General features: G+C 37.4%; 1 protein-coding gene across 1 annotated transcript in view; it reads right to left on the bottom strand.

Annotated features, from left to right (window-relative positions):
* Nucleotides 1–7,971, bottom strand: part of LOC149921408 (lachesin-like) — a 98,256-nt gene extending 90,285 nt beyond the window's left edge. Inside the window, exon 1 of the mRNA XM_090162983.1 lies at nucleotides 7,683–7,971. Within this exon, the coding sequence (XP_090019109.1) occupies nucleotides 7,683–7,773 (91 nt within the window). The 5' untranslated portion in view covers nucleotides 7,774–7,971. The remainder of the gene's footprint in view (nucleotides 1–7,682) is intronic.
* Nucleotides 7,972–16,083: the final 8,112 nt, after the last annotated feature.

The raw sequence follows: 16,083 nt of genomic DNA, 5'->3' as shown, positions 1-16,083 counted from the left end.
ATAAGGTCGAAACTAAAGTCAAATGGAACCAGCTCTCTTAGACTAGGTAACGGAATTGAGGTGTAGCAGCGCGAACGTAAAAAACCGGAATTTCATGTCCGGAAAGCCGGCAAGAAGAATTAATATTATTAGGCCTATTCGTTATAATGGGGAAGTAGCTCTCGTATAAGCCAAAAAAAGCGAGCCATGGATTAGGGCTCTGGGATATCTAGTTCCGCAGATAGCATAGCCTCCACGGATTCCCTCAGGGCGACATCCACTAAGAGTATAGCGAGTTACGAAAAAAAAAGATAAAAGGCCAAATCGGGCCGGAGCGGGCAAGATCGGGCCAGAGCGGGTGAGCTCCGGGCTCGTCGCTTCTTCCCCGCTATTCGAGGCGCGAGAAGAGGCTCATTTACAACACTTTGCCTGGCTGGAAATAGGGCAAATTAGTGACCCGACGGATCCGTTTTCCATTACTAAACTTTTCCCTTTCAATTATTCTTTTTCCAAGATGCCCCCAAAGGAAGCCAAAAATAAAAAACGACGGAAAACCTTTGGCAAAACTTTGGGCTCTCCATTCTCAGCCACCTATACACCGCGCCTGCAATCTCAGGTTTGATATATAACAGTTAACAGTATTTTGCCTCGGGGATTTAAAGTTCCCCACCCCACTTCCTATAAAATGGGGACTTGGCAATTTAATTAATTACTTTTCAAGAATTTAAATGAATTTTGCGCTCGGATCTATTATATAACATACCTGGCCGAAATTAATTGAACGGGCGCCTTTCACTGACAGCCGAAGTTCGTTTGTCAATGTAATTAAAGTCAATCTCGTTCGAGGTTTAAATTAAAGAGTAGGGTTTCTCGCTTCATTTAACTGAAAGTAAAGTAGTGGAAGTGATGGATAGCGGCAGTGGCGTAACGACGAATTTTGGACTCCCCCGCAGGATATCAAAAGGGCCCTTTATAAAAAATCATTTTTTTAATTACCCCATTTTTACAAGTTCACGGAAAATATTGGAGTTATGTGCCAGATTTCTACATTTTTACCAATAGTTAAAGCAAATTTTTTTAAATTATTTAAAAATTTAAGTAAATTAAAAATCAATACTTAAAACGAAAGGGCCCACTATTCGGTGAAAATGTCATGTCCCCCCACGGTTGCGGTTTCTGCGGGTCCTTAGTTACGCCACTGGATAGCAGTTCCATTATAAATCGTTGAATTTGATATCGTCCGTTGCTGTCGCGTTGCGTACGATACGATTATACACTCGAACGTTTGGATGGACATTCCGGCAAACACCATTTTTTTCAGAATAACTACTTACGTCATTAAATAACTTCAGAGACTACCACTATTGTTAACATACAAAACACGTTTGGTCGAACTCAAACATCTCTACCATTGAAACTTTAATTCCGTAAATATTTACTTTGATCGCTCGCTATTTGAGTAGTATAATATTCAACTTCAAATTAAGCCCTTTATTTAAGTTGAAGTTGCTACAAATTCTAACTGCCGCTTTAGCATCGCATGGATATTTCTTGAAAACGTTCAGATTAATTAGTAATATAATTGGTGCTCTACTTTATCGCAATCTGCTCCCTTCAAAGACGTAAAAGTACGCTGAAAATGAACATTGTTTGATAACTTTTCTACAGAGACAAAAAAACCAAAGCTCAATTATTTCGGTCGCAATTACTTATTTAGTTCCGTTCGGTTGTGGCTCAAACGATACACTAGATAGTCGCGAGTTCCCCAAAAGCAAATAGAAAGAGAGAGAGAGATAACGATAGCTTTGTGTAATTAAACCCAGGAGCTATAGGGTGCTCTTTAATTAATAATAAATATCTGGTGCAACGGCAGCGAAACTAATAAATCGGTTTCGAATTCGAACCGAACACGCGAAGCGCAACCGGCAGCTGTAATGAGTTAGTCCCGGCATACAGCGCCATCTAGACTCGCGAGAACGCGATTCATTGTATTAAGAATGAATAAATTAGAAGATGGCTGGAAGCGACTTTAAAAGTCATGAATATGCAAAAGAGCATCGTTTATTTGACAGTTTGCGGAGAGGAAATATCCTACTAAAATCTAGTTCTCGCGTTCTCCGTTCCTCTCCAATGGCGCTGCTCTTTTTAATAACATCAAATTCTTTTGACGGCTTCTTCATTCGCACCGAGGCCTAATTACCCGCGGGTCCATATGTGGCGCCATCTAGGACTACGGTGATACGTGAGCTTTCGCGATAATTATATAAGGTGCGATAAAAGTATTTAAATGTGTCTTAAGCTTGTTTTCCACTAGCGCGCGTCATAATGTTATTTTCTTTACGCGCGTAAAAACGTTTGAACGGTTCAAAGCTGAGAAACGCATCGATGCGCGCGCCAGTGGAAAACAAGCTTTAGAGATAGTGCGATACGTTTTGGTAGAAGTCCACTTTAACCGATCCCACACTGTCAAGGCGACTAACGCGTGGAAGACGCGAATGTGGTGCCATCCCTAGTTTCATCGCTAAGCCATTCAATTTAAAAATCTCCGGAACACTAGAAACAGTCGTCTGCATAATAGTTATTCGGTTAGAAATGTAAAAATGGCGTTGGTGTATTGACAGGGATCTAATGTAGGGTCTTACAAGCTAAGGTAATATGATGATCCAGGGGCGTGCCAATCACGGGGGCTACGTTTTCCCAGGGCAGGGTTTCCTTAGAGTTATATTTCACACAGTATACGTATTTACCACGGACGGACTCTTACAAAACACAAGGGTGTCGCATGTTTAGTCAACCTGTTAGGCATTTTTTCGGACGTAGCCTTTTTAACAAGGTATGCGCTTATAATAGAGTTTTTGCGCCCGCTCTCCTTAAAACGTGGGCACGCCCCTGGTTATATCGGTTTATACAGTATCTGCCTACTTGAGTTACAGAAGTGGCCACAAAACTAAAAGTAAGGGGCTCCCAAAAGATCCCGGCCACCTGTTTAAGGCATAATAAGTCGCTCGAGGATTTTCGCCTAAGAGGACGAGGGGCAGGTCACTTCCATTTTGGGTGCGTCTTAATCATAGTAAAATGATTAAATCAGGGTAATCGTGATTAAATCAGGGTAATCAAGATTAAAAAATCTAATCAAGATTAGAAAATCTAATCACGATTTAAACGAGATTTAATCATTCTAATCATGATCTAATCTTTTTAATCAGGATTTAATCATTTAAACGAGATTTAATTATTCTAATCATGATCTAATCTTTTTAATTAGATTTAATCATTTTAATCACGATTTAATCAATATAATCGGTCGAATAGAGAATTTATCATTAAAATCAAAACTAAGGTACGATTTAATCATACTAATCGCGATATAATTTAATCTTTTGAGGGGTGCGTCGTTAATCAAGGAAGTGACCTGCCCCTCGTAAGGTGGTGCCTTATTAGCTGATTATTATCTAATAAGGGGCCTCTAAATACAAAATTAAGGATCAAACTACGAAATGTGTTAAATTATTTTGAACAACTTGCTAAGATTAAAGGATATTATTTTATCTCTTCCTGGTGTATCTTTATAACACGGGCATCGGCAGCACTTTAAATCTTTTTATTTTTTCATTTTTGAATGAAGCAAAGTACACAATGATGACCTTCGCTGTTTGGACAAAACTACAGCTCAAATTTCGTCTGCAATTTCCAGCGAAAATACTATAGTGCAGACGAAATGCTGCACATGAGAGCATTTTTGTCTTGTATCTCACTTGGTTAATAGCCCCAACTTTTAGACCATCAGGTATTTTAACACGACAATATCAAGAAAAAAATTAACTATCCCAGAAGTATTTTTGTAGCCTTAATGAAAAAGCAAATGACCACTATAAATTTTAACTTCTCACAGTGGATATTAGACACCGACACACTTTCGATCAAACTTTGAAACAGGTATTTGGGTCACTCTGACGATATACGAATCGCACCGCTATTAGTGCCCAGCCGATTTTTTTCCATGTTAAAATTTTTTTTTTCATTCGCAACGTTCTTTCATTCCGGCGGCCAAAATTTGCGCGTCGCGGGCCCGGCTGCACCACCCGGCGACGGGCGAGCGAATTTGTTCTGTTGATTGATGAATTCGGCGGGGAACGCGAAGGAGAAAGAAAACGAGGCCGAATAGCTGATGAATCCGAATTAAGCAGATCGATGCCCCGACGTTTACGCCGTTTCTTAAGATTTCTTTTAAAGATCAGATTTTATTTCTCACTTTTTAGCCCTGTTCGAACTAACGATTTTTTTCAAAGAAATTTGGAGCCAGTATATTCTAAAAATCTTCTTTAGCTTGTGATAAACGTAACTAACGCCCTTAGCCCAAACCTCTGTTAATACTGGTGATAGAAATGTTAAATTATATGATACACCCGAGGTATTGGACATTTGCTAATTTTGTGTAAGGGATTTTTAATTTCAAAGTGAGATTATAAAGTACGATTTTCGTATGGTTTTTACACGGATTTCGAGACTCCAGAACTGATTTTTGCCCAAATTTACTATTCTTCCTCCCATCCAAGTTTTTGATTTACCATTTCCCGTCAAAAATAATTTTACTATCTTCTAATGCTACCAAAATAATTTACAATTATTTATTAAACCTTAGTAATTATAAAAATAAATTATCTTTTTTTTTATTAAATTTTTGAGTGTCATGGCAATAGATTGCACTATCTTCTAATGATCCCAAAATATTTTACAATTATTTATTTACCATTACTAATTATTAAAATAAATAATACTTTTATATATTTTAATTTTTATTAGTGAAATGGTTTCTGACAACAGCGCAATTTATCATTAGTAACTTAATAACGATAAGCAATCCTATTAGTGAAACCTGTCAAACTATGCCCAAACCAAAATATACTGCAATCACGTCGAAGCTGTCGAGAGTGATAACGTTGAAAAAATGTTCGGTAAAATAATGATCAATAAAAGAATAATTTATAATTTATAAGTTATATCAAGAATGCTTTATTTATAGTTAGGGAGAAGAACTATCCAAGTGCATCCTAATCAAATTTACTCCCTGCACGAGAGGGATGAAAACGCCACTGGTGTGTACTTCATTCGCGTCTAAGCTTACTCTTCGAGCATGAGATGAATTGGGAAAACGCTAAAAATAGGCTGGCTATAGTCTCGAAGTAGAAAAATTCATCTGTGTTATATTAATATTGTTATTATTATTATTATTATTATAATTATTATTATTATTATTATTATTATTATTATTATTATTATTAGTTTAGTGATGTCTTTTGTTACATACAAATGAAAAATAATTTATTTAGTACATGCCTTTCAATCCACATGAGTAGATTGCTCGTGCCGGGAAGGGGTTAATATTAATTTATTTATAATTTTTCCCTAGAAACGTACGGTTATGTATAATGAAACGCAATGAACATAAGTTGTACAAAATTAAAAAAAAATTTTAATTTAAGAATTCATAAAGTTGATTATATCCGAAGTACAAATTTTCTATTAAATATATTTATATTCGTGGAGTTTTTAATATCACTGTCTGGAATATTTTAAAGTTTAGGTCCTATGTAACAGAATTCCAAGGTTTTTCGTTTCAAATTATCTGTAATGAATTGGTCGATAATACCGACCCTATTTTCAAGTCAAGCGAATAAAAAGGTAGTAATTTGTCTTAGAAAATGTCATAAAAAGTCCAAGCTTTACCGAACTTTATCTTGTTGTCTTCAAAGTTCCAGTGTGAACGGGGCTCAATTTTTAATATTCCGTTCGACTGATTTTTACAAAGGGCGAATATACATGGAGCGATACGCAATGGACTTTATTGATTTGGCAAACCTAGTGATTTTTGAAAAAGCGAAATGAGATAGTCTAATCGGCGACCCTCGGCGCAACCCGACAGAAAGAGATAAAAAAATCTTTCGTGACCCCCTATTTCTCTTCCTGACGATTTTAGGTTTTTTTTTGGAATAGAAAAAGGCTGTACAAAGTAATATTAATGTCGTAGTAGAAAAAATCGAAAACAATATGGAATATGTAAGGAGACCGATTTAGAACCCGGGAAAGTCGTCTCCCTTGTTTTAAAGGATAAAAATGATTTTCATTATAAAGATATGTTTCTTCTTTATTCCGATGTGGGGTGGATTATTACGGGTTAGAGTAGTGCCTTTTACAGTCATTTGCTCTCGGATTACCCATAAATATAATAATGTTCAATTTAAATTATTTAAATGATAAGAGTTAATGGATTAAATTTTGTTAGTAGGCCAAAATAGCCCTGAACATTATCGTTAAGAACGAAGCGAACGAAATTACTATCGTAGCGGGGCAAGGTGACCGTGAAAAGGCGAGAGACCAAATGTTTGCTTCACTCTGGACAACGGTGTATTGCGGTTAGAACACTTCTACAGGCGTTAGTAGACCAAATATAGGTCATATCCAAATTAGGTTATTTACTTTATCTTTACTCAAATTTCACCAACGATTGAAACCAAAATATTTTTACATAAGACAAAGTTAAATTTCAGAAATTATGAATACTGGAATTTTTTTATTTTATTACTCGATTAAGAAACCAAGAATTTAAAAATTAATCTCTACAACGATAAAAATAGAACAAACTATTGTTGTTAATTTTCGGAAAAAATAAAATGCGGAAAAATAAAAAATTGAAACATAAATTATTTTTAAGGGTTTTAATGTTTTTAACTTTTTATCGATATAAAATGTCTTATATTAGTAAACATACTACAAAACATTAATAGTGTTACATTGTTAATAAGTTTAAACTAGTCTAGAGGTTTAGTTTTACTTTCAGATTCGAACAAATTAGGCGAAAATGCCGCTTTATTTAAATTTGCAAACAATATATTAGACTAATCATGGAATGAAAACTTTTTTTATTTTTTTTCGGAAAAATACGGAAAAGTTTCCGGAATAAAGGCCTCGGTCGTTTTCCGGAAAAGTTTCCGACTTACAACACTAGAACAAACAAAAATAAATTCTTTGAAGTAAAACCAAGAGAGTTTGAGCTAAACCACCACAAAAGGTCTCTAAATTGGGTAAATTAGATCGTCATAGATTCAAACCACTAACCAAGAAAAAATACGAAACAATCTATTTAAACTGAAATAAGTCAAATTACGTAACACATGATCGTAGCAAATTTACTTAATAAGATTGACTTTTTCTTCAAACGGCAAATTGAAAGTTTGAAAAGAACAAAAAGACTTCTTATTTGGGGCCCGAATCGGTTCGAACATCATTAGGTAAACTTTAATTAGTTTCTTTTCAAAAAAGAAGTAGAAGCCGAAATTTCTGCGCGTTAATTTAAATGCAAAAAAGTGCGCTCGCCGTCGCGAGATAAATGAGAAAATCGAGGCGAAGTAGGGAAAGTAACCCGGCGGAAATTTCCTACTTCAAGAGAGCGACTCAAAGAAACGCGTTAGAAACTTCTAAGAGTGAGCGCGGAAGACGAGTGGGCTCCGAGCGCGAATTTCTCTAATTAGTGCGGAATTCTTACAAGTCGAATTTGCCGAGAAAGTAGCCGAGAGGGGCGAATGGAAAACTCAAGCGAGTACCCTGTTCACCGAGTAACTTTTCATAAAACGTCCCGCGTTTATATTTCAGTAAACAAGGTACGGTGAAAGAGCGGGAAAAAGTAATAGGTAAAACGGACTTACCTTCTCTGTAGAGAGAATCTTGGCATTCAACGGGGCATGTGATGAAAGTCGCCAAAGATAGCAGAATAGCCGGGGGAATCCCTTTAATCATCTCTGACTAATCCGACGGAGCGGATCCCGTTCTTGCGAAAGCGAGAAAGCGAGAGTTTACCTTCCAATTACTATTTGGAAGAGAGACGTATAGAGAAGGACTTAAGCAGTGCGGCGAGGGTCGCGACGATACCCAACAGAGAGAGAGAAGGGAACTGTCACGGTGTCCAAACTAGAAATTGACCCGGGATACCCGGACTTCGGCGCGTCTGTCTCTTCGCGAATGGTTCGGAAGAAACTGACGACCGAAACTCGGAGCTGAAAAGGATTCTGCCCAAGGGGGTGAACCGAGGGGGGGCCGGGGGCTGTTTCCAAAGAGAGGGGGTACAAATCTCCCCCGAGCAGACCTCGCCTTAATAATCGGATCGATTTTTACAAGCATATTCAAGCCCTCCCCACCTCCGTCTCTCTCTTTCGAGGGGAGCTTTGAGCGTTCTCTCCGAACACTCTGTGGGGCGATTGTCCCTCTTTTGGCAAACACCCCCGTTCCGCGCAATACCAGCTAAAACTCTCTTATATTTAAATGCGCGCGATAGCTAGAGATACAAATATTCGGGAAGCTTTCGGCATTCGTCTCTTTTGGAAGCGGCGCGGAGAGAGAACGCTTTCATTCGTAATACATTTATTTCCCTTAAAACTCGCCGTCCGCGGATTGAGAAGCCCTGTTTGTCAGACCCAATCGCGAAAGCATTAGCCAGCCAGAAAGCCGACGCAAAATATTTCAGGGGAGGGATTAAAGGGGAGGGGCGCGAATTCAACCTTTTACAAGACATTTTTCTCTCTTTTAGGCGCCGGAGTAAATTGGAGAAAGGGAGCGTGAAAGCGGGCCTTTCAACTAAAGATTATATCCGTGTTTTACCTCTCCTTTAAATTCGCTGGTCAGATGAAACGCTGAGCTAGAAGCGTGGGAATCTAAAAAAAATGTGTTGGCTCAAACTTGTTTCATAGTAAAATTGAATACGTGCAATTTGGCGTTTAGAAGTTTCCTATCCATAGAGAGGTTAAGCAGAGCACACCAGAAGTTTGAACAACAACGTCGGGAGTCGCTTGAGCATTTTCGACGTTTTACTTTCCCTGAGTCTTATATTTAGCAACTTCAAGACGACGTCATATTATCTGTATTAAAATACTGATAATTAAAATTTACCAACTTAACAAATCGAGACCGAGTTATGACAACCATGAATATCGAACTATAACATTACCCTTTCTATACCTTCTGGGGCTAGCATGGGCGGTACCTTTCTGCGTTTTACGTAATCACTTGAGCCAATCAGGAGACAGACATTTGTCATTTACTCGATCCATAAAACGTTTCCGGGATTGCGCGATTTAACCGGTGAAGAAAATGACTATTGATTCTTAGAAAAATACCTCTACTGCTACAAAATCAATTGATATTCATAAATAAAGGAATTTGTTATTCATATTCTTCCCTATTTTCGTTCTATCAAAAAGATGTGTATTAAAATTTTAGAAAAAAATTTAACGCTAAGCCTTGGCACTGAAATTTAGTCAAGTTTCAAAACGTTGCTTTTCAATGCAATTTTTGAGCGGTGGTGCGTGACCGACGTCATGATAGCTAAGCCCCTCCCATCCTAGCGACTGAGGTCAGACTACCTAATGCAGTTCGATATTCATGGTTGAAATGAATTCATTCATGTGACAACTTATGTTTTTTAATAACATTTAGAAATATAACACTTTCATTATTTGAGTAAAGTTTAATTAAAATTTATTTAAAAGAATAACGCCGGTTTTAGCATTATTCAAATGACGTTTTTAATTCGTCGTGTACCCGGAGTTAGGGAAAAGTATGCAATTTGTTAAAATTCGAATGCAAACGTTCTTGATGGCGTTAACCGGAGAACTGAAAGTGATTTTAAACGCTAAGACATGTTTCAACAAAGTCATTTTTCCTTGGTATAAACAATTACATTCTTTATATTCTATAAACTAGGCAAACGCCGACAAACGGTTTATTAAATACTAGCTGGGGTATCCGGTATTTCCCGGGGAAATATGCCTATTTGTATAACCAAGGAAAACCGCCAGTAACGAAACTCCGAATTGAGATACTCGGTCTTTTGGATAACATCAAAGTAAAGTATCTTGCATATAGCGGATATTATGGTAATTTATAATTGAAGAATTTAAAAAAATAAAAACCTTTATTAAGGTTGTTTTAAAATCATAGGAGCTTTTGAGCTTGAGGCTCATTTGATTTGAAAACAACCTTAATATAGTTTTTTAATTTTTTTAAATGCCACCATGTGTAATTCTTCTATTTTAAATTACCATAATTACAATTTTAACCATGGATAATAACAAATTTTGCTTATATAGCGGATATACCTAATTATTAAATTAATTCAATTAAAGAATTATGAAAACTTGGTCTTTTGGCTATGACCAAAGTGTAGTATCTTGTATATTACGGATTTACCTAATTATTAAATTAAATCAATTAAATAAAGTTGTTTTTCCTACCGTAACCATCGAAAACCACAGTTAGGGTACCATGAGATAGTATACCAAATGTGGTCGACCTAGGTTGAAAACTGTAGTATTCCTACAGCGGCCATATATATATATTTACATATACAAACTAGTATATATATAAACAAATACTCATCTTTGTATAATAGATACATCCAGGGTACCCTATTTGTGAGTAGTTCATTGCAATGTTTAGTGGAATATTTCATCAATTATTGCATCGCGGTCGCTATACGCTAGGGCTTCCGTTGAAATCCAAAGTTAAGATAGTTATATCAAAAGTCCCAATTTCTGATAGAGATTCCAACAGTAGACCCGTTCGCCCGTTTTAGGCTCGTCAGTATTGTGTAGGAACTCTGGCTTAACTAGGAAACTCCTGATATCAGTAAATCTAATATTGATTTTATAATTATTGATATTATTATTGGAAATAAACTTTATTTTTAAAAATTGAACACCGCATGCAGAATCAGTCTTAATTTGTTGGTCCTCATTTCGGTACACAATGGTGAAAAAAGTTGATCAAAGTGATGTCAATAAAATTAAACAAATGTACCTTTTGCAAACTCGTCACAGATTCCATTGGGCGATAATTTATCGCCAAATTGCGGGACCCGTAATCAAGACCTCGTGACCACGGTGACCTACTTAGCCTTGTGATGTGAAATTTAAAACCGCACTGCAGGGATATTAACGTATTTACAAACCATATTTTAAAAACTGTGTTATGATTTATTTATTGTTGAAACAACTAAAATGTATTATGAATATTTGCGCTAGTATTTTTGTTATCTGCTCTTCCAATTTCCCGCCAACTAGTTGATAGGAAATAAAATAAAATAGTAAAGCAGGTCTATATCATATCTTTTCAAAAACTTATTTCTATATCTTAAAGGCTGAGTTGAATCTCTTTATTTCCTATATGGTATAATGGTTTATAAACAGTTTAGTTTAGTTTAGTTTAGTTTGAAAACTCGGGCTGCAGACGATGAAAGGCATAGGCTTAAGAAATAAGCGAGTTTTAATAATATATGACATAGGCGCAGTTACACGAAAAAGCAGACGAGGATGGTACTTTGACCTCATATCTCAGTGTGGCCTCGGTGACCTATGACGTCAGCTTAAGCTTCCATTTGTTATGACCAGCCGATAGATGGCGGTGCGGTTATTAAAACTCCCTTATTATTTTATTTTATAGAAAAATATTATATGAAAATGGTAAGTGAAAATATGTCAAATAACATATTTTAAAACAGATAAACTAATAATTATGAATTTAATTTTTAACAATTTGGATTAAATTTTATTGTTCTTCCGTATATAATAGAAGAAACACAGACGGCGCCGTATTTAACTTCGCCTGCCGTTAAAAAATGAAAATGTTTTTTTCTTAACACAATTTGCAACCACACGCCGAGGCGAGACATAAAATAGGGCGTTTAGGCAGTTTTATGAGTTACTGTTAGCTAGGAGCAACAAACACAACACCCCACACAAGGAGAACGCAACCCGTCAAAAGTCGTGGATTTTCTTGTGTACATTTTTAATTGGCTAGACGCTTTAGCGCCTGCTGCCGTCGGAAGGGGAAAATTCGGAAATTGTAAAAAAAAACGTTCAGCGTATCAGCGTAAATATTTATCCAATGAAATTTGTACACAACTCCGTGTTAGCGTGTTTAAAGGCTATCTATGTTCTCCTTTTGTTTGTTGCCTCTTACTTTTACAAGTCGCCAGAGGAATATAGGGTTTTCTAGCGCGCGTGCGAAGAATATACTAATAAAGCCGTGTTTTGTGACGTAGGAACAACATATTCTAGATTTATACTTTTTATTCATTTTATTTTATAGAAACATCTATTTGAGCGACAGCGCGTGACCAACGTCCTAATAAGGAAGCCCATCCCACCCCCGCGACCGAGGACAGACTAACTAATGTAGTTTATTTTATAAATGAATAAATTTTTATATAAGGTATAATATAAAAAATTGTCGGTTTCCATGATATGAAATTAGTTTAATTCTTAGAAATAGCTCGACGTCTTTGAGCGGCTTTGTGAAAAAGGCAGCATCAGCGGCCCCATCTCAGTTTTCAACTTCCTCTTTTTAAAGCGGAAAGAGGAAAAGCAAGCTTGTTCTTAGGAGATTCTAAAGAAGGCGGCATACTGCCCCTGGGAGCAGTCTTTGTTCGGGACGCCACAAAAGGTGTTCGATTCCGCGGCAAATCTGCTTCGCGCGACATTTTCCCCCGGCTAAAAGCGAACCCCCCTCTGTTCCCGCGTCAATTTTTCGGAGGTAATTTTACCCCTGGCGCTATTCGTCCGGAACGGAAAGTATCCCTCTTTCGCGTTTCGCTCAGTCCTTCCGGGCCAATTCTGGACGGAGCGCCGAGCGACGGTAATTAAAATATCTTTTAGAGCGTCTATACGGTTCACTGGCAGACCGTGTCCTCTCATTGTCCTGGAGGATTGGTGACGGATAGAAACGTCAGGAGACAATCGATGAGCAAATCCAGAGGAACGACAAAGTTGACGGGTTATGGAGAGTGATCGCGGAGAGCCGGGAGGTCGTTCATTTGACCTTTCAAAGCGCCTTTTGTCAAGCGCGACGCGAAATCATTTGGCTGATGCCGTCGCGATCGGATTGATGCGCGGTGATTCTAGTTGGACAAACCAAAGACGACACCTTTTACTTTGCCAATGATACGTTTCTAGGTCGAATTCCGACCTGACACTCGGCGTATTTGGTCGATTATTTGTGTGGGAATGTTCTATTTAAGATTCATACATAGGCTTCGAGATTAGAAAAGATAGCGCCATCTACTTTAATACATGTCAACTAAATGTGTGAAGAAATAGCAGACTACTTTTGAATATGTATGTTCTTTAATTGAAACGTTCGCCGGGAGTAGTGGCTCACTCCTGTAATCCCAGGCGTCCGGGAGGCAGAGTTTGTGGAAGGCCGTGTGAGGACGACCACTAATCCCCCAACGGGTGGTTGTCATACTTCCGCCACGGGTGTCCCAACCCTATCCCTAAGTATCCCCCGTTCCCGTTGGCGTGGCCGTAACACATATCTCGCACCTGATTAATCAAATGGACGAGCGGACTGTATTGTCCCACCCGTCACAATCGCAAAAAAAATTGAAACGTTCAGTTTTTATATCGATATCATTTTGAATGAGCAGACAGCTTTCACACATTCGATTTAAAACTCAGTCGGTAGGCGGCGATACTTCTGGCCAAAGTTTCAACTACGCACGAAGCTTATAGTATTAGCCGAATTTTCTTAATTACTATAATTTTATTTTATATGAGAGATAATGTGTTTAAAGTTATAGTAATAAATAATTCGTTTTATAACATGTATAATGCATTATCAAATAAATTTGAATAGAGTGAAATATTAAAAATAATTCAGACTGTTCTTACCAATGTCTGTAATCGATTTATCACGTTCGCAGACGTTTAACAACATAAGCCTCCCGGCCTTCGACTCTTTTGGGGTCTCTGGGAAGATAGCACGGATTGGTAGGCCTTAAGTTAAGTAATAACCATAAGTATGATTCTTGTAACCATGTCAGTGTATCATCATCAACTTTCTCCATAACTGACAAATTAAAAGAACTTTATGAAATCTCCAACTCTACAAATCGAGAAAGCAGCTGCACGTCTGTTGAAAAGCGTCAAAATGATCTAAATTGAAATGTTACTAAGCCTTGTTTATTAAAGTCGAAATCGGTACGAGTTTACAAGGTGAGATATTTTCGATAGACCATGGTATACGAAAATATAATTAGGTTTTAGACAATGCTCACCGCTAAACATAAGGTGCGTTTTAGTATTGTTCAAATACGTTTTTCCTTTCGTCGTGTACCCTGACTTACCAAAATGTTAAAAAGATGTATCTTAATTCAATTGGAAAATTTGGAATTGTAGTCACGTTTAGAATTTTTATTTACGAATGTCTAGGTATTTTAGACGTTGCCGTTCAAACTTGCTTTGCTGAACCACTCTATTAACTTGCGTATTAAACAATGGCTAATAATTAAAAGAAACTGATTATTTTTAAATAACTTTAATTAGGTCGTGGTGTTTGTAATACAAATAAATAATCTTAATAAAATCATTGAGTGGTCTGAAACGTATCTGTTCTTCACGTATTAAATACGTGATCTTTGAAGGATAATTTTTTGTACGCGTTTCAACTCTATTTCGTCTCGTTAATAAACTTTAATGGATTTACAAAGGCCAGCTCCAATTAAACTAGCTGGGTCTTTTTCGCGTTGAATCTAGCCCGACCTAAATTAGCCTATTTTAACAATCAAAACAACAATTTGGGGAAAACTTTTAAACGCTTATTCGAGTCGACTAATTGTACCCGCGACACAAAAGAGAATACCCGGATTAAATTCGGAACGAGCGGAGAAAGAGGATCAGAAGATACGATCAATCGCGATTGTTTTCCCACTAGTTCACCATGTAATTGCCATTACTTAAAGCCGATAGAATCGTTAGCCCACATTCTCTTAAACAAAGGCAGATCCACTCGCCGAACCTGCAAATCTGTTACGCGTTCCGAAGGTCAATAACTCAAGCCCATTGAGAGAGAGATAGAGACCGCGGGAGCCTAGCGAATCAATTCGAAAGCAACAGAGGAAGAACGCGGTGCAGTTGGAACGCTAACGGGCTAAACGCCCGGTTGGACTATAGCTTCGAACTCGTAGCATCTACAGGCCATGGAATAGAGGCTAAACAAAAGGACCCTCTTACTTCCCCCTTTCCCCCTTTTTCCTTTACCCCCTATTTCCTCTTACCACCCCCCCCCCTCAAACAGCAGCCGCTAGAGGTCACCGATTAAGTGATCTCGTTATCCACAAAAATTTGCTTCGAACAAAACATTTATCCAAAGGCGATAGAAATTACTCTTCAAAGTAGCGCGTGGTACTTGTACCGTGGCTGGAGTAGTAATGAGCCCATTTGCCAGTTCGATTCTTCTGGGAACAGTCCCACGGAAGCGAAAAGGGAAACACGTAACACCGGCCGTCTCTCTGTTTCCGAGTTGCAAATGACAGCCAGGACGACTTATAACTTTTTCGGCTTTGACACGAGCCGTTTTACTATTTTAACGCGGTGTAAATGTTATGAAATCGAAACCATCGTGGGCTGTGGTCGTCGTTTTCTATCTAAGCAACAAATATTTTCTAAATGTTCATTCCTTAAAATCTGAATTATCTCAGTATAGAAGCACATTTGATAAGACAAAAAGTACTTTCAAATTAGTAAAGCCATTAGAAGCCGATTTTTAAATATCCGAGATGTTCATAGATGACGCCAACAACTAGTATGCAACGTTTGATTAATATAAGGCACCACCTTAGGCCTAAGTCATCAAGGGACTTTTAAAGCCATTAATTAAATATCGAGTTTTTTCTTCAGAATTATTCGGAACATTTGACAAGGGAGAAGCTACTTTCACAATGGTAACGGAATTTTTAGATACACGAAGTCTAACTAGATGGCGCCAACAGTAAGAACCTGATAAGCTTAGTATTACCTAAAAACCGGAAAAATAATAAATATAACTGTTTGTTATTTTTTTATAATTTTCACTTACAAAATCGCTTGAAAAGTGTAATGAGCGGTTTTCGTAATAAATCTGTAAGTATTTATTAGCTTCCCGCCATAAGGTTTAAACTAGCGCCATCTAGCATAAATAAAGGCATCTCTGAATTCTTCTATTTAAAAAAATACGTGATTTCACAATATACTTTAACGATTTTGAAGCATCGTTAAATTCCTTTAAGCGTATAATTCA

Source organism: Leiobunum rupestre, chromosome 11 (genome assembly GCF_980474605.1).
Source record: "Leiobunum rupestre chromosome 11, qqLeiRupe1.1.hap1, whole genome shotgun sequence".
In the NCBI taxonomy this organism is placed as follows: domain Eukaryota; kingdom Metazoa; phylum Arthropoda; class Arachnida; order Opiliones; family Sclerosomatidae; genus Leiobunum; species Leiobunum rupestre.
Note: the sequence above shows the minus strand (reverse complement) of the source record. Positions and strands in the feature narration are given on the sequence as shown.